The sequence below is a fragment of the Patagioenas fasciata genome, chromosome 30 (genome assembly GCF_037038585.1).
Source record: "Patagioenas fasciata isolate bPatFas1 chromosome 30, bPatFas1.hap1, whole genome shotgun sequence".
Classification (NCBI taxonomy): Eukaryota; Metazoa; Chordata; class Aves; order Columbiformes; family Columbidae; genus Patagioenas; species Patagioenas fasciata.
In genome coordinates, this window is record NC_092549.1 from 3,816,202 (window position 1) to 3,835,347 (window position 19,146).

A 19,146-nucleotide genomic window follows, 5' to 3' on the forward strand; every position below is an offset into this window, starting at 1 on the left:
AGAGGCGAAGACGCAAACCCAAGTCAAAGCTCCTTCAGTCCGGACACAAACGGCTGCGAGTTTGCGGAGAGGCCGGGGGTTCCCGGGACGTTTCCTCGCAGGCGGCGCAGGGCCGAGGTTCGTGGAGAAAAACGACAAAAAACAACCCAAAAACCCCCCAGGGTTGGGTGGAAAATGAGGCTGGGTGGGTCCTGGGGGGTTTTGGGGTTTGGCCCCGTTGGCGTGGGGGGGTCGGGTGCTTCTCTTTGGGATGAGAACTCAGCATCGCGGGTTTTGTTCTTGTGCTTTTCCTCCGCCGCGGTGGTTGGTCCCGGCTCTTCTGGTCCCTTTTGTCCCTTTGTCATTTTGGAGCCCGTGTCCCCATTTTCAGGTGCGAGCAGAGGCTGGGGAGCAGTTAACGGAGCCATTACCTACCAGGAAGCTCCAGCTCAAGCTACCGATGCCCTGGGCACAATATGGAGGGGATGCCTGCACCGGGGTGCTCAACCGCTGGTGGGGACACGGCAGCGGCTCTGGGGGGGCCCCCCCAGGCCCACAGCCCCCCAGTACTGGCGCTGCCACAGGCTGGACCGGGGCAGCTCCCGGCAGTGGGGCTGGGGGCGTCAGTCCCGGTGCTGAACTCGGGGGGTGCGGTGAGCCCGGTGCTCAGGGTGATGGGTGGAGGGGGTGGGTGCAATATGGGGGTGCATGGTGGGGTGCAGGGATGTGGGTCCAGGGTCTGAAGGGTACAGGGTGTGAGATGGGGGTGCGGGGTGTGAGATGGGAGTCCAGGGGTGTGCAAGATGCAGGGCGCAGGATGACAGATAAGGGGTGCAGGACATAGGGTGCAGACCCAGGGCCATAAGCCCTCAGGCTGAGGCATTTTTGGGGGTGCAGAGACCCCAGCATCCCCCCAGGCCCAGCATCTCCTGCACAGGCCATGGCACCGTAGCTCTCAGCACCAGCACTTTGCTCCAGCACCTGCTCCCATCTCACACCCTTGGGTTTCCCAGACTTGGGCCTGTAAGCATTTTCTCATTGGCGATACCGATTCTCGAGTGTCGACCCTTCCTCCGGCTCCCTGACAGCCCGGGATCCATCTCCAACACCCCGAGATCCACCTTCGACACCCCAGCCCTGCAGCACGTGGCCTTTGCTCCTGTCTGAACCCCAGCAGCAGCCTTTTTCCCCACAGGCTGCTGGAAATGCCACATTTCAGGCTCCTTCTCAGCATTCACACCCTTTTCTCCATTGCCAGGCTGGAAACTCCTTACAGAGAGGGCAGAAGCTTCTGCTGGGAAGCTGAGGGTCACCCATGGGTGCACACGACAGACCAGGGGGGGCTGCCCAGGCTCCCCCCACCCTGCGGTGGCACCGGTGACACAAGATGGGAAGAAGGGACGAGCTGCTCGTCCCCACAAACCGAGCGGCCGAGGACCCGATGAACACAACGGGAACAACCGTGACCAAAGGGCTCAACGCAACCGCAAGCTTGTTTCACAGCAGCCTTCCTCCTCCTCCTCCTCGCCGGGGGATAACGCTCCTCGCTACCTCCCGCTTGTTCTCTCCGTAACGTTAATTGCAGGGCAGAAGGAGTAAAAACCCACCTACCACCGGCAGCAAGTGGAGCTTTCAGCCAGCAACTCCTCCGGCCCTGCCGACGTGCGCACCAAATCCGGCGTTATTTATGGAAGGGCAAAGAGTTACGAAGGAGGAAATTGCAGGCTGGGTGTACCTGGAGTAGCACAGTGACTTTGATTACAATTACTGACACAGCCGGGCGAGGTGTAATTAATATCGCGGAGTAATTACACGGTTGCTTCATCTGTTTAAAAAATATATAAATAGCCTCTGCTGAGTTTTCATTGAAAGCAGCAAACACCAGCCCCAAAGCCGGAGCCTGAACACGACCCCGGGGCAGAACTGGGGAGGAAAATAAGGAGGAAATGGTGAAAGCAAGAACAGAAAATGGCCGGTTCCAGAAATAACCAGGAGGTGCCCAAGGGAACCTCAGGAAGCTGAACCGGCAAAGAACTAAAAATAAGAAAGAAAATATAAGCAACAAGGGCAGAGCGCCGGTGCCGCACGGTGCTGCGATCCCCACGCGGCACGGCGGCGACGGGCTCGGTTTTAACCAGATGAAGCACCTGCCCCGCTACGCCAACCCTCACCGGCGACCCCCCCGTGGCCCCGGTGCGTTCGGCGCTGCCGGTTGGGCTTGAGGGCCGACGTTTGAGCCGCTCGGAGCCGACGGGGTTTTCATCCAGCAGCAAAGAACCCGCGGGATCCCAAAACACGGCGATATGAGCACCCGGGGACCCCCCCGGTGCCGGGGCTGGCCTGCCAGCCCCCTCCTCCTCGCCATCGCGGTCTCCCCACGCGTTAGGCACTGCGGTCCCGGCTCCGGCACGTGGCACCGGGCAGAACGCGCCACCGAGGAGCAGAAATGAAGTGTCCCTTGTTCTGCCGGGGGCAGAAAACACTCACGGCTCTGGGGAACCACCCCCGGGTGGGTCGCGGCCAATCCGAGTTGGGGTTCGCAAGGGTCCCGCTGATGGAGCCTGTGCCAGAAGCCACCGCGTCGGTGACACCGCGATGGTGACAGTGACACGGGGAGCGCCCCGGGGGTGTCCACACAGCGGGGGACACCCCTCCCTCTGCTTCTTTGCTTCAGTGCTTCTGACTTTGTTGGTTTTGTGTGGTTTGTTTTGTTTTTCAAATGTGAAGACCTGAGATTGCGCGCGGGGCGACGCGGACGCCAGCGGCGTCACCTCCCGTCCCCTTCCGTCAACACGTCTAGAGGCACCTGAACGGCGGAGGGCGCGGGGATGCGATTCCCGATCCCAAAGGCGTTGGCAAAGCTCCGGCCCCACCGGCTCCGAGGACCGGAAGAAAAGCCAAAAAGAAAAACCAACCAAAACCATCCACGGAGACCTCGGGACCTGCGCGGAAACGCTCCCCGGGGGGATGTTTTAGCAGCTGCTCGAGCTCGTGTACGGGGTCGGGAAGGAGGTGGAGCTGACGCCGATGGGGCTCTCGGAAAGCGGCGTTTGGGGGGTGCCCAGTGGCACCGTGACCCCCCGTGTCTCCAGGACGGCGGCGAGCAGGCGCTGGTGCTGCTGGCGCAGCATGTCGGCCATCAGCAGCGGCAGGGAGTTGAAGGTGGCGCTGAGCTGCTCCAGTTTGGATTCCAGGCTGCCCAGTTGCTTCTCCAGGTCCTCGCTGCGGTCGTTGAGCTCGGTGATGAGGTCGTACATCACGTTCTGCATCTGCCGGGGAACGGCGGGGGGTTAGTGCTGGCACCGAGCCCTGCAGCCCTTTGTTCTTATTAAAATATGAGGGACGAACGGAGCTGAAAGCAGAGCTGGAAGGAGCAGCGGGTGGGAAATCCTTCAGGATTTCAGTGCAGAGCAAGGAGCATCCTCCATCTTCTGCCTGAGCTCAAGGGAACCCCAAAACCCTTCAGAAAACACCTGGAAAACACCTCCCTGGTCATGTACAACAGTTGGGCTCGATATCTTAAAGGCCTTTTCCAACCAAAATGATTCTATGACTGGGTGCATGAGGAAGAGCGTGGTTGTCCTCCCGCTGCTGAGGCCCCTTCTGGAGTTACTGGGAGCAGTTCTGGGCTCCCTGGTTTAAGAAGCACAAGGAGAGAGACCAGTGTGGGGACACAGAGACGTGAGGGGGCTGGAAAGGCTGGAGCAGAGGAGCTGAGAGGGACCCGATGATGTGATCGATATCTCAGGGTGGGCGGCAGAGGATGCACCGGATTGTTCGGTGCTGCAGCGACAGGACGAGGGGCAACGGGCACAGGCTGGGACATGGGGATTTCCCCCTGAACATGAGGAGGAACTTGGGTGCTTTGAGGCGCCGGAGCCTGGAGCAGCTGCCCAGAGCGGTTTGGAGTCTCCTTCTCCGGGGACATTCAAACCGCATGGATGTGACCCTGTGCCACCCGCTCTGGTGACCCTGGGCTGGGGATCCCCAGAGGTCCCTCCAACCCCAACCAGTCCGGGATTTGGGTATTTCTGCCCCAAGATCCACCCGGCTCAGCTCCAGGACCTCACAAGGGCGATCATCCCACAGATCTGCTCTAGTTTTCACAAGTGAAAAGAAACACGAGGGGTTGTGGGGGGCCAACTTGCCTTCGAGAGGTCGACCAGGGTGTTCGCTTGGTCGCTCAGCTTCCTCTGCTCCATCTTCACGCTCCGCAACCTGGGAGGGGGAAAGAACAACGTGGCTGAACCCCCAACCTCAAACCGCAGACCGGCCCATGTCCCGAGCAATGGGACGTTGTCCACACGTCCCTGCGGGGGCTGGAGCACGAATCCCCCCCTGGCCCTTACTGGTGAATGGCTTGGAGGAATTTCCTCTGGTGCTTCCTGACTTTGGCGTGGTCGATCTTCTTCAGCAGCTTCGTGTGCTTGTAGATGAGCCACGTTTCCCGCAGGACGTTGGCGGCCGCGTTCTTGATCTGCAAGAGGAGAGTCGGCTGCGGGTCAGCGGGATGGGGGAGCTCACCGAGACACCGCTTTGGCTCCTGGACCGGTCGTTGCAAGAGCGTTTGACTCGTCCCAGCTGGAGCGAGAGGTTCAGCTCCGCTCCCACACCATCTCCTGCAGCTTTGCAAAGGGGTTGTTTTCCCAAATACATGGAGCGAGTTCAGAGAAGGGGAAGGGGCTGGAGAAGGAGGTTGGAAATTTGGGGTGATTTCTCCCCAAAGGGCTGTGGGTGTTGGAACAGCTGCCCAGGGCAGTGCTGGAGTCGCCATCCCTGGGGGGGTTAAACACACAGAGATGAGGTTCTCAGGGCCAGGGGGCAGTGCCAGCGGTGGGTTTTGGTTGGATTCTCGAGGCTCTTTTCCAACCCCAGCTCCTTACCCGCTTGGTGAGCTGCGTGTCCATCATGAAGTTGTGGACATGCTTCTCGGCTTTGGTGAGTTCCAGCTTCCGGGCCACCACAGCCACCACCAGCGCGGTGCAACCGGCACCCTGCATGGGGACATCACCCTTGCTCACCCACATACAGCACCAACACTCCCACCCTCACCATTTCAACCCTCTATTAATTAAAGCTCCACCCCCCCCTAACGAGGAGATATCACACAGCCTGATTGTCCTTGAGCTAACGATGAGCTGGGTAATTAACAGGAAAGGCTGATGACCGCCAAACCAGGACGCCCCCCAAATCGCTGCCTCTCCCCACAGCTCGTTTATCCTGGCGATTAGCACCGAGCCGCCATCCCTGGCATGGCTTTGTCTTTGGAAAGCAAAGGTGCCTCCGCTCCCCGCCGTGCTCGGCGCTCTCCCCCCTCCCGGCACGCTGGCACAGCCCCACGGCCTGGCAACCGCGCCTTCATTTATTAAAGAGTCATTAATTAATGTCATGCTCTGAGCCGAAGCCTTTAGCATCCCCTGAGCTCTTGGCTCCTGCTGCTTCTTTCTTCCCGGCAGGGCGGCTGCGGCTCAGGGAGCACTCGGCATTGGGGGGGTCCCCATGGGGGGGTCCCCATTCATGCCAAGGCGGGGGCTGCGCAACCGCGTGGGCGCTGGGACAAGGGACACTTTGCCAGATGGTCCCTTGGTTCAAAGTCACCGCTGGCTGGCGGGAGCTCCGGGAGCCCCCGGTGCCATGTTGGGCAGAGCTGGGGGGCTGGGAGATCTCTGGGGTGCCCCGGGGTGGCCCCGGGGGACAGTGACCTCTGGATGTGGTGCAGCGGTGACACCGGGGAGCGTGGGGGTGGAGGAGTCCCAGCTGCTCCGGCAGCACGTGGGATGGCGATGGGAGCCAGGCGGGGAGCGGCGACAGCCAAAGGATTTTTGGGGGCCCCTGGGGACGTCCCTGACCCCGCCACAATCCAGCTGCCCCTCACCAAGTAAACCCAAATCCACGAGCCTCAACCATCCTCCCTTAACCAAACCGCCGCGTCCTGCTAATTACTGCGCTCGTAATAATTGCAATTACAGCTTTGACGCCTTGTGCACGGACAAGCCGGCCCGAGAAGCTTGTCCCCGGATAACTCGGTGGCCCTGACGCCGCGGCGGGGACGGGTGAGCGGCGCGGCGCGGCCGTTACCATGATGCCGGTGAGCAGGCAGACCCCCTTCCCGCAGTAGGTGTGCGGGACCATGTCGCCGTAGCCGATGGAGAGGAAGGTGATGGAGATGAGCCACATGGCGCCCAGGAAGTTGCTGGTGACGTCCTGCTGGTCGTGGTACCTGCCGGGGAGACGCGGGTGTCGGTGTCACCGCGGGGGACACCTGGGCATGGCCGCTGCGCGGCGCGAGGGAGATGAACATTAATCAATTAACAACACGGCACGATGTCCCGGAGCGACGGCGTTTGCGCAATTTCTGGCATGGGAAAACCCACATGGAGAAAACCAGAGCGAAAACTCGAGGGAAGGAGCTTCTGCTTTCGGTCAGACCTGTCACCGCGTCCCGGTGCTGCCGGCTGCAGCCACGCGGTGATGGAACAAACAGCTGCGGCTCTGCAAAGCCCCCGTGTCCTCCCCCGCGTCCCGTTCCCCCCGCGCCGCCCCCGGGACGGATCCCACGGCGCCGCCGGCACTTGGAGCGGCTCAGGCGCTCCAGGCGGAGCACACGTGGAGCGGCTGCGGCTTCGAGGATGCTGCGAACTTTCCACGGCCACGTTCCTGCCGAGCCGCCAGGTCAGCGACCGCCTTGGCCGGCCCGGCAACCGGCTGCGGCTCTTCCGGCAAACACGTAACCAGGGGCCGCGGTGCCCAGGGATGCAGCACCAGCTCCGGGCAGTGGGACCAGCACCAAAGCCCTGGGTGGGACAGGCAGCACCTTCCCCACACCACGGGCAGCGCAATCACCCTCCTGCTCACATGTGTCCCTCTCCCCAGTGGCTTCTCCCTCCTTGTGAAATCAGCAGAGGGAAAACAGATGGAGCTTTTGGCAAAACCCCCTCCCCGGTTCATCTCAGCTCCGCAGCAGTTGGGTTTTCTCCTCTTCTGAAATGTTTTTCCCCCCCAAGTAACCGGAGACTCGAACGAGAGCTTGAGGTTGGATCTTGGGAACAATTTCCTCCCCAAAGGGCTGTGGGTGTTGGAACTGCCCAGGGCAGTGCTGGAGTCACCGTCCCTGGAGGGGCTGAAATACAGAGATGAGGTTCCCAGGGACATGTTCAGTGCCGGGGTGGGTAACGCTTGGATCTGATCTCGAGGGGCTTTTCAACCAAAATGACTCTGATTCAATGAGATCCTGGCACACGAGAAAGCTCCCTCAGCCACAGCTGGCCCCGGGAACATCGTGCTCCGGCACAGCCGGACAGACGGACGTTGCCTCTTCCAAGATGCACTTTGAGCTGATAAACAGGAGCTGCTGCCACCGCTTCGACCCCAGTGTCCATTTCCACCTCTCCCTTGTCCACCCCGCGGGCAGAGCTGGCGCCACGAGCACCGCCCCGGTCCCACGAGCATCGCCACGCCGGCCCCGCTTCGGCTGCCCCACGGCGGCGAGGAGCTCCGGGCCGGCTGCACGAGCGCGCACACACGTGTGAACACATGTGCGAACACACGTGCGAGCGCCGCGCGTGCCGGCGGCGGCAGGGCCGGCACCGCAGGCAGCGGGCGAGGTTGCTTAGCGACTCGCTGCCTCCCCAGAGCCGCGGCCCCCCCACCGGCAGCGCTGCCGCTGCGCCCGTGGGCACCGGCACAGCCCATGGTGCCAGGGGGATGCACCGTGGCCCGGGGACCCTGGCCTGGAGCGGCACAGCGCTGGGTGGGGGTGGCCGCGCAAGCCAAAGTGAACCGGTTTCCAGCGCAATCTGCCAGCAGTGGGGACATGGGGACATGGCCTGAGTGGCCCTTGCAGGGGCTGTGCAGCACTTTGGGGACAGAGCATGGCTCAGGGGTCCTGCAACCCCCCAGTCCTGGATCCCCTTGGGCCTGCATCCCCCTGGTCCCACATCACCCCCCAGTCCTGCATCACCCCATGTTGGTGCATCCCCCCAGTGCTGCATCCCCCCAGTCCTGCATCCCCTGGTCCTGCATCCCCTGGTCCTGCATCCCCCCAGTCCTGCAACCCCCTGGTCCTGCATCCCCTGGTCCTGCATCCCCTGGTCCTGCATCCCCCCAGTCCTGCAACCCCCTGGTCCTGCATCCCCTGGTCCTGCATCCCGTGGTCCTTCATCCCCCAGTCCTGCATCCCCTGGTCCTGCATTCCCCCAGTGCTGCATCTCCCCAGTACTGCATCCCCCCAGTACTGCATCCCCCCACCAGGTCCTGCATCCCCCTGGTCCTGCATCCCCTGGTCCTGCATCCCCCCCCAGTATTGTATCCCCCCAGTCCCATATCACCCCCCAGTCCTGCATCACCCCATAATGGTGCATCCCCCCAGTCCTGCATCCCCCCACCAGGTCCTGCATCCCCCTGGTCCTGCATCCCCTGGTCCTGCATCCCCCCCCAGTATTGTATCCCCCCAGTCCCACATCACCCCCTAGTCCTCCATCACCCCATATTGGTGCATCCCCCCGGTTCTGCATCCCCCTGGTCCTCCATCCCCCTCTCTGGTCCTGCATCCCCTGGTCCTGCATTCCCCAGTCCTGCACCCCCTGGTCCTGCACCCCCCCATCCTGCATCCCCCTGAGCTCCCCCATCCACAGCTCCTGCACCCCCAGGTCGGTGCACCCCAGCCCAGGAGCCCCCCAGGTTCGCGCCTGCTGCTCTGTAGACAGAGGGAGGTGGGGCAGCTGGTGGCAGCTGCAGCGCTGATGCTCCGCAGCGCTGATGATCTGCAGCGCCTCGCTTGCATCATTTCTATTTTATTGGTTTTTCCTCAGCATTAACGGCTCTTTATTTACATCGTGTTTTCCAGCCTGAGCCCCCCAGGTGCAGAACGAACCCCTCGGGGAGCCCAGACGCCCACTCCCCATTTAGGAAGTGAAGCAGCGCACGACTTCTCCGGCGCATCCCAAGAGCATCGCGGAGGGCGCAGGAAGGCAAACGCAGCCTGGAAATGTGGTCAGACCCCAGCGTGTGGCTCCGCTCCGCTGCCGCGGCCGTAAGCCAGGGCGACCACCCCAGGGTGCCACCCGGGGAAGAGGAGGGCGACCTTCCTCCCGCCTTCGCACCCAGAAGCAAACTGGGTGTCCCAGGGACCCCAGGGTGCCGGTGGGTGCGAATCTCACACCTCGATTCTGAGGGTGGTGCCGATTTCGTTAAATCCACAGACACCCAATGGGAACACGCGCGTTGTCTCGGGTGCTTTCCTGCAGCTCCGAGAGCCCCCGGGGTGGTTGGCTTTGGTGTTTTGGTGGCAGAATGGTGTCAAGTTTGGTCTCCTAGGGACAGGGACGGCCCCACATGGAGACGGGACACAGGACACCCTGGGGGGACCTGCCCTGGGATGGACGGTGCCACCGGTACTGAGCGCCATGGCTGGGGAGAAACCCCCCGGGTGCAGCGCTGGGGGGCTCGGTCACAGCCCCCCGTCCCCTCGGGGGACAGAGGCGCTGGAGGGTCCCCAAGGGATGGAGGCGCCGCGGTACCGGTCGCCACAGCAACCCCGCGATGCTGCCCGGTTTGTCACCGCCGGGTTGTCATGGCAGTCGCTGGCAGCCACGCCAGAGCCCGCGCCAGGCGCCGCCGGCACCTCCGGCCTCCCCCTGTGCACGGTGCCCCCGGTGCTCCCGCCAGCTGGCACCGCACGGTCCCCCGGCATGGGGATGTGTCCCCGGATGCGGTGCTGGCAGGACAGGGCTGGCCCTGGGGACGGGGACACAGCGGTGAAACCTGCGGCTGCTGAGCACCTGGAGCTCGGCATCCCCCATGGTGCTGGGGCATCCCGCGAACCGTGCGAACCAAAACACCGCGTTCCCAAAACACCTCGTTCCCAAAACATCGCGTTCCAGAAGCACCATGTCAACCGAAATAGCGTGCTCCTGAAACACCATGTTCCCAAACCATTGCACTTCCCGAACCGCCACACATCCTGAACCCCTGAGCATCCCAACCCGCCGAGCATCCCGAACCACCACTCATCCCAAACCATCGCGCATCCCGAAACACCGCAAGTCCTGAAACAGTGAGCATCCTGAACCATCATCCATCCCATAAAACCACATAACCCAAACCATTGCTAATCCCAAACCGCTGAGCATCCTGAACCATCGCTCATCCCAAACCACCAAGCATCCCAAACCGCTGAGCATCCTGAACTATTGGACATCCCAAACCACCGAGCATCCCAAACCATCGTGTGTCCCAAAACACCGCACACCCCAAACCATCACTCATCCCAAACCATCGTGCATCCCAAACCACCGCACACCCCAAACCATCGCTCATCCCAAACCACTGAGCATCCTGAACCGTCGCTCATCCCAAACCATCGTGCATCCCGAAACACCACGTGTCCTGAAACACTGAGCATCCTGAACCACCACTCATCCCAAACCGCCACGCATCCCAAAACACCGCACACCCCAAACCATCGCTCATCCCAAACCACTGAGCATCCTGAACCATCGCACACCCCAAACCACCGCTCATCCCAAACCATTGTGCATCCCGAAACACCGCATATCCCAAAATACCACGCATCCCAAACCACCACTCATCCCAAACCATCGTGTATCCCAAAACACCGCATATCCCGAAACATCGCGCATCCCAAACCATTGCTCATCCCAAACCACTGAGCATCCTGGACCATTGCTCATCCCAAACCACCGAGCATCCCAAAACACCACATGTCCTGAAACACTGAGCATCCTGAACTATCGCACACCCCAAAACACCAAGCATCCCAAACCATCGTGCACCCCAAAACACCGCATATCCCAAAACACCGAGCATCCCAAACCACTGAGCATCCTGGACCACTGCTCATCCCAAACCACCGAGCATCCCAAACCACCGAGCATCCCAAAACACCACGTGTCCTGAAACACTGAGCATCCTGAACCATTGCTCATCCCAAACCACCGTGCACCCCAAAACACCGCACATCCCGAAACACCGAGCATCCCAAACCACCGCTCATCCCACCCCCATCCCCTCTCACCTCTCGCACACCCGCACCGTCCACGCCGCGATGATCCAGAGCGAGATGCTGAAGACCAGCAGCACCGTCCCGGGGCAGATGGTCATGAGCGTCTTCATGACGAAGCGGGTGTTGAAGTTGATCTTGTTGAGCGCCCCGATGCTGCGGGAGGAGGCGTCGGTGAAGAGCTTGCTGTGCAGCAGCATCACCCGAGCGATCAGGTAGAGGCGCAGGAACATGGGGATGGACAGGATGATGTCCACGTCCGCCTCGGCCCGCGATGGCGTGTAGGAGAAAGCCAGGCGGGCTGTCCAGAAAAATTTGTACTCCCCGGGGATGGGGTGGATGGCACAAACCAGCATCTCCAGGCTGATGTAGAGGATGCGCTCGTACGTCATCGCTATCCGCCAGTCGTCGGCTCCGTTGTCGATCACAAAGAGCTACCGGGATGCAAAGAGCACACGGTTACCGGCGCCCGGGGACGCCTGGGGATGGATGGATGCATGGATGGATGGAGGAGGAAAAGGTGGGAAGGAGCCTTTGCCATCCCCACCGCGGCTCTGCCCGTGTGTGCCGGGGACGGTTATGGCGCTGGGGACACCCCGGGAAGCTTTAGGGTGCAACCTTGAGCGCACCGGCACAAACCACACCGGCGTGAGCCACCACAGCCCTTTCGCTCCCGCCGGTGTCACCGACAGCCACCGAGGGCAACTTCTGGGGAGGGAACACGGCAGCCGGAGCAGCGATGGGATCTGGTTGTCATGGCAACCGCCAGTTCATCCTGGGTACCGGCGACTGAGTCGGGGTCTCTGTGGGGGCCGGGGGGTGACAGCTTGTGCTGGTCCCTCTGTGATGGGGACAAACCCCGGCAGCCTCGGGACAACTTGTCCCGGTGCGACGGGGACACCGGTGTCACCGCAGCAGCCAGGGCTGCGCTCAGGGCCTCTTGGCAACGCCACCACCGGGAAGGGATCCAAGGGGGACGTGGCTGCCGGTGCCACCGTCACCGGCGTGTCCTCGACCCTGCCGAGCGCAGGGTGACCCTGGGCGGCGGGGCTGGCACGGCACCGGGAACAACCCCCCCGCTTTGCTGGCACGGCACGGCACGCAGGGCTCTCCCCCGGGGCCGGTGAGCGCCGCCGGCACTGACTCAGAGCGGCCGTCCCCGGCCACCTCCCTTTCTGTTCGGGAAGCTCCTTGTAGCCGCTTTTGTTTGAGAAAATTGTTTATAAAAGCAAAAGACAAATAAAGCAGCAAAGCTCCAAGCTGTGCAGGGAGATCCTCGGATCCTCAGCCCGTTCCTTCCTGGAGAGCGGTGTTCACAACAACAGCTCCGCGGGAGGAAAGGGGCAGGGAGCCTTCGGCTGCGGCGCTGGGGTTGGTTTGCCATGGGCTGGCCAAGGAGGACAAGGAGACAAAGGGGGATTTGGGCAATCCCCCCCTCCCCTTGCACCAGCCCTGCGGCGCATCGCTGGGGTTGCCATGGGAACCGCGGGTACCGGGGCATCCCCAGCATCCCCAGCATCCCCAGCAGCCCCAGCAGCCCCAGCATCCCCAGCTCCGGCGGGGAAGGAGACACAAGAGGCTGAGGAGGGGAAAGCCCTGCAGCCCTGGCTGGGGGGGCAACAGGCATGGGGACCCCCCGGAGACCCCAAACCATCCCAGCCCAGCGGGTGGAGGGGACAGGCAGCACCCCGGGAGCGCTGGGGAAACTGAGGCACGGCGAGAGCTGCAAACGCCTCAAAGGATTTAACAATTAATGTAATTAATATTGAGGGAAGAGGCCAAAGCCAAGTCATTCCCAGGGATCCGGCGGGGTGACCGCAGCCCAGAAGCTGCGGATTTACGGCCGGATTATCAGCGATCCCTTGATAAGCCCCCCCGAGATAATGAGCGATCGGCATCCGGCGGCGCGAATCAGCTCCAATCCATCCCAGTCCCTTCCCGCCGCCGTCACCGGCCCGGTGGAGCCACCGGGGACACTTCAGTGGCCGGGACCGGGACCCCGCGGGGGGACATCGGGGGGGACGTCGGTGGTTGCTCGGCCGCTGTGGTTGCACAACCCGCTCCCAAGAACAACAAGCGGAGGAAACCGCCGACCCCAAGCGCCAACCCGCCCCCCCAGGGTAAATGTTATTCCAGCCAAAGCCAAAGCTCGCAAATATTTGCTTTGAGCGACCTGGTGAGGACGGGGGGGACGGGGGGGTCTCCCCGCACCCCCACCCAGCGAAGCCACCGCCGTCCCGCGGCATCGAGCAGGACAAGGTGGGACCTTTGGTGACCCAAAACCCCGGTGCGTGGTTTCCCCAGTCCCCCCAAACCCGGCGTCGCGCCAAAGCCGGATCCCAGTTCAGCCTTGCGGAGCAAACTGGGAGCTTTGGCTTCCCCGGTGCGCCGGGCGGGCAGGGAGGAAGAGCATGGCCGGCCCTGATTAGCGAAGGATTTCACCGTTTGCCTTGGCACCGCGGTGGCTCCGAGCCCTTCCTGCCCGCAGCCGCCGCTCGTCCGGGCAGCCGGGCCTCCCGTCCCCCAAAACCCCCCCAGTGTCCCCAGATCCCCCCCAGTGTCCCCAAAACCCCTCCCTGTCCCCCAAGACCCCTCCTTGTCCCCCGAGCCCCCGGCTCCGAACCGGGTTCCGCATCCCGCGGGCGCACCCGCCACCCCACCGCGTGGCTCGGCGCCGGCGTCGCTGGACCCACCTGCACCTCCCGCGTGTGGTAGGCGATGATGAGCCCCAGCAGGATGACGGTGGAGAGGCTGATAAGGCATTTCAGGGCCAGGGAGAACATGGAGTCCTGCAAGGAGAGAGCGGGGCGGCGTTACCGGGGGCACCCCCGCGGTCCGCACCCCCTTGGAGACGCTGACCCCCCCAAACCCACACCCCCCCAACCCCGGTGCTTCAGCCGCCCCGGGGCAGCGATGGCGCCGTCGGCAAGAGCCGCGTTCCCCACAATGTTGCTTTAAGCTGGTTTTGCCACCTTAATTCCCAGCCTCCCCTGGCTGGACCGCATGACACCAGCACCCTGGCCGCATCCGGCGTGAGCCCCGTCTTACGGCGCCCTAATGGATGGTTTAATTAGATCCTCCTGTTAATGAGCTCTATGTAAATCCAGCCGGCCCCTGGTTCACTGGTGAGCCAAGCGGCTGCTCCTGGGTGGTGCGGGGGAGCGGGATCGATCGTCCCCTCCCACGGGGTCCCCTCCGCACCCCATTTCGGTCACCGGCACGGTCACGCTGCCATCGGCCACCAGTCGGCTCCACCGGTGCCGCGGCACCAGTTACCTCCAAACCAAGCTGCCCTGTGCCCGTCCCGCATCACCGGGCCATCCGCGGCACACCGAGACCCAACACACTCGTGGCACCCAAAGACCCAACATGTTCATGGCACCCTGAGACCCAACACGCTCATGGCACCCTGAGATCTGGCACTGACACCCAACGTGTTCCTGGCACCCAAAGACCCAACATGTCCATGGCACCCTGAGACCCAACACGCTCATGGCACCCTGAGATCTGGCACTGACACCCAACATGTTCATGGCACCCAAAGCCCCAACATGTTCATGGCACCCAAAGACCCAACATGTTCATGGCACCCTGAGACCCAACACACTCGTGAAATGCTGAGACCCAGCACCCTGAGACCCAACATATTCATGGCACCCTGAGACCCAACATGCTCATGGCACCCTGAGATCTGGCACTGACACCCAATGTGTTCACGGCACCCTGAGACCCAACATGCTCATGGCACCCAAAGACCCAACATGTTCATGGCACCCAAAGACCCAACATGCTCATGGCACCCAAAGACCCAACATATTCATGGCACCCTGAGACACAACACGCTCATGGCACCCTGAGATCTGGCACTGACACCCAAACATGTTCATGGCACCCAAAGCCCCAACACGTTCATGGCACCCTGAGACCAAACATGTTTGTGGCACCTTGAGACCCCAAGGCACTGAGACCCAACACACTCACGGCACCCTGAGATCTGGCACTGACACCCAAACATGTTCATGGCACCCTGAGACCTGGCACACTCATGGCACCCTGAGACCCAACATGTTCATAACACCTTGAGGCCCCAACATGTCCATGGCACCCTGAGATCCAACACACTCCTGGCACCCTGAGATCTGGCACTGACACCCAATGTGTTCATGGTACCCAAAGCCCCAACATGTTCATGGCACCCTGAGACCCAACATATTCATGGCACCCTGAGACCAAACACGCTCATGGCACCCTGAGATCTGGCACTGACACCCAACACATTCATGGCACCCAAAGACCCAACATGTTCATGGCACCCAAAGACCCAACATGTTCATGGCACCCTGAGACCAAACATGTTTGTGGCACCTTGAGACCCCAACGCACTGAGACCCAACACACTCATGGCACCCTGAGACCCAACATGTTCATGACACCTTGAGGCCCCAACATGTCCATGGCACCCTGAGATCCAACACACTCCTGGCACCCTGAGATCTGGCACTGACACCCAACGTGTTCATGGCACCCTGAGACCCAACATGTTCATGGCACCCTGAGACCCAACATATTCATGGCACCCTAAGACCCAACACACCCATGGCACCCTAAAACCTGGCACTGACACCCAACATGCTCATGGCACCCTGAGACCCAGCGTGTCCATGGCACCCTGAGACGCGGCACCCTGAGACCTGGCACACTCATGGCACCCTGACACCCACCATGCCCATGGCACCCTGAGACCCAGCACCCCAACACCCCACACACTCGTGACACCCCCAGCACCCCGAGCTGCGTCCCCGGCGCATCCCCATCCCCGCCGGGCCGTTTCACCCCACCGCAGGGACTATTTGCCGCGGAAGGTGGCGGCGCATTGTTAAGGACTTGGCTCCGGCCGCGCGATTGTGTGGATGTATAATGGCTGGTGCTGAGAGAAGCGCCGGGGACCAAACAAACGGCTATTAATAGGCAAACTTCCCGGTGGCACCAATCCTGCCCAAACCACGGGGCTGCTGGGTCACCGGGAGCCTCGCAGGGACGCGCCGGCCCTCCCGGCACAGGTTGCCACGCACCCACCGCATTGAGCGGTGCCGGATCCGAAGGGACTCGGCAGGAAAAGCCGCTGCCGGATTCCCCACTCGCGGCGGGGAGGACTTGGCTGGGGATGCTTCACCGCGGCGGTGCCGCCGGTGGCTCCGGGACACGGCGGCGCTGTCCCCACGGCGGGACCGGCCCCGTCCCGTCACCGCGTCCCCACGTCCCGGCTCGGCCCGGCCTGGGGAGCACGTGGCGGCGGCCACGGGGCGACGCTGGAGCCGCGCCAGGGCCGGCAGCACCGCCACCCCCGACACGACAGCTGCCGGCGGCCCCGGCGCTTCGCTCGCGGCCACCAGCTCCGCTTTCCCACCAGGGGCTACCGGGGGGATTTAGAGCCGGTCGCTCCGACCGGGAGCCAAGGGACCGAGGGACCCCCCGCTGCACCGCGGTGGCGCCGGGGCGGCCGCTCGGCGCTGACTCACGGGGTCTCCGTGGCTGACACAGCAGCGCCGGCGAGCGTGGCAGCGGCACAGCCGGCGGCCCCGGCACGTGGGCCCGGGCGCTCAACAGGCGGCGCGGCCGGGTGGGGACGGCGCTTTGGTGCCACTCACGGGGAGCGGGAAGCGCCGCGAAGACTCCCCGGCCGTGACGCCGAGCAAAGCGTCCCCTCCCTCGGCACGGAGCCGGCGACGCGCTCGGCACCGCGGCCATGACCGGAGCCGAGGGAACCGCTGCGGGCAAACGGGAGCTCCCGGCCAACCGGGCACCGCACAGCGTCCCACGGGACCCCCCAGTCTGTCCCCGCTTCCACCTGCTCCGGCGCTCAAGCGGCTCCTTCCCACCCGGCTCCTTCCCATAGCACAGGGACCCCACAGCACCCATGGGTGCCGATGGCTCCCCCGGCTGGGTGGGTATAAATACGGCGCCAGCTTTCTGTACCGAGCGTCGTTCATCTCGCTGCCAAGCAGCGGGAGCCGAGCGGCGTGGGGGGACGATTCCAAACCAAAGGCACCGTCCTGCGCGGTAAAAATGGCAAATAATGGAGAAAGGGGTGTGGAGGAGGAGGGGGAGGCGCAGGGCGCTCGTGGTGCTGCCGGGGATCGGTGACAGCACCGCTGTCCCTGTTGCTGGTGGTGGCACGTGGGGCAGCTTCACCGGGATCGGGCGCCGGCACCTGTGGCCACCCCCACGGCCCCCAGCCGGCCGCGGTGTCCCCGTCCCACGCTCCATGGGGTAAACGGCTCCGTGTTCATCCTATGGGGTGATGTATGGGGGAAATGGCTCTGTGTTCATCCTATGGGGCAGATATGGGGCAAAAGGCTCCGTGTTTATTCTATAGGGCACCATATGGGGCGAATGGCTCCGCAGTTGCCCCAGCGGGCACTGTATGGGGCAAATGGCTCCATGCTCATCCTGTGGGGCAACACATGGGGCAAACAGCTCCGTGTTTACCCTACAGGGCAACATATGGGGCAGAAGGCTCCATGTTCATCCTATGGGGCAAATGGCTCTGTGCTCACCCCGCCGGGCACCGTATGGGGCAGAAGGCTCCATGCTCATCCTATGGGGCACCGTATGGGGCAAACAGCTCCGTGGTCACCCCACCAGGCACCATATGGGGCAGAAGGCTCCACGTTCACCCTATGGGGCAAACAGCTCCGCGCTCACCCCACCGGGCACCATATGGGGCAGAAGGTTCCATGCTCACCCTATGGGGCACCGTATGGGGCAATGGCTCCGTGCTCACCCCGCTGGGCACCATATGGGGCAGAAGGTTCCATGCTCACCCTATGGGGCACCGTATGGGGCAATGGCTCCGTGCTCACCCCACCGGGCACCATATGGGGCAGAAAGCTCCATGCTCATCCTATGAGGCACCGTATGGGGCAGAAGGCTCCATGCTCACCCTGTGGGGCAAACAGCTCCGCGCTCACCCCACCAGGCACCATATGGGGCAGAAGGCTCCACGCTCACCCTATGGGGCAGGGTATGGGGCAAACAGCTCCGCGCTCACCCCACCGGGCACCGTCCGGCTCCGACAGCCCCGTGCCCGCCCCCCCGAGCCGCCGGTACCTTGGAGTAGAGCCCCCAGGAGAGCTCGGTCTCGATGACCATGACGACGATGCCGAACATGCCGAAGATGAGCGCGTAGTCGCTGAGCCGCTTCCTCTTCTCGAACAGCGCCCGCCGGTGCCCCAGCCGGTACCCGATGTTCTGCGCCTTGCGCTTGGGCCCCTTGGCGAAGGCGGCGGGGGCCGCGCGGGCGGGCGGGCGCTCGGGCCGGTGGGCGGTGGGCGCGTGGTTGTCCTCGCGCGAGACGACGATCTCGGGGGGTCCGCCGGTACCGAAGAGCTGCAGGGGCTGAGCCTCCGGTTCGGCCTCGATGAGGTTCCGCCGGGATGCGCTGAGCCGGCTCAGGGGCTTCATCACCCCCCCGCTGTACTTGCAGGAGCTCATGGCGATCTCGGTGAAGGGGTTGCTGTCCCGCCGGTGCACCAAGGGGCTCGGCTGCCGGTGTTTGCCGCTCGCCGGTCCCGAGCCCGCCGGGTGGTCGCCGAGGTTGAGCTGGCTGCCGTGGCGGGAGGAAGGGTGGAGGGCGGCGGGGGCGGCGGGAGGAGGAGGAGGGGCCCGGAGCGACCCGGGCGAGGAGTGCAACAGGCTGTGCTGGAGCGGCGGCAGCGCGGCGGGAGGCGGCGGCGCCGGTGCCCGTTCATCCCCCGGTAACGGGCACGGGCAGCGAGCGTCTTCCTCCAAATCGCCCACGCCCGAATCGTGAAGATGATGCCCCGATGTTTCCATAACGGCGGCACCGGCGCCGCGTTCCCGGGCACCGGTTCCGCTTTCCCGGGGTTCTGTGGCTCATGAATGGGGCGCCGCGCGCGCTCCCCGCCGCCGCCGTCGCGCGCTCCCCGCCGCCGCCGCCCCCGCCGCCGCCGCCGCCACCGGTTGGCCCAGCCCCGCAGCGCCATTGGCCGCGCCGGGGCTCCCCGCAGGCTGACATCATCCCCCCCCCTCCCCGCCCCTCCCCGCGCCCCCCGGCTCCTGCGGCCCCGCCGGGACCGCGACTTCGGCACCGGCACCGGCGGCTCCACAGCGCGGCCGGTGGAAGT

General features: G+C 63.5%; 1 protein-coding gene across 3 annotated transcripts; it reads right to left on the reverse strand.

Moving 5' to 3' along the window:
- Nucleotides 1–1,711: 1,711 nt before the first annotated feature.
- On the reverse strand, nucleotides 1,712–18,959 carry KCNN3 (potassium calcium-activated channel subfamily N member 3). Of its 3 annotated transcripts, XM_065857496.2 has the most exons (9): nucleotides 18,110–18,959; nucleotides 13,693–13,788; nucleotides 11,350–11,433; nucleotides 11,015–11,155; nucleotides 6,058–6,199; nucleotides 4,863–4,973; nucleotides 4,329–4,456; nucleotides 4,128–4,197; nucleotides 1,712–3,248 (listed from the first exon to the last, which is right to left on the reverse strand). In XM_065857496.2, the coding sequence occupies exons 1-9, from the start codon at nucleotides 18,833–18,835 to the stop codon at nucleotides 2,776–2,778; spliced, it is 1,971 nt and encodes a 656-aa protein (XP_065713568.1). In that variant the 5' UTR covers nucleotides 18,836–18,959; the 3' UTR covers nucleotides 1,712–2,775. The 3 variants fall into 3 exon arrangements, with proteins under 3 accessions (XP_065713568.1, XP_065713567.1, XP_071656432.1); XM_065857495.2 differs by having other exon boundaries at nucleotides 2,829–3,248; nucleotides 11,015–11,433; XM_071800331.1 differs by having other exon boundaries at nucleotides 2,829–3,248; nucleotides 5,947–6,199; nucleotides 11,015–11,433.
- Nucleotides 18,960–19,146: the final 187 nt, after the last annotated feature.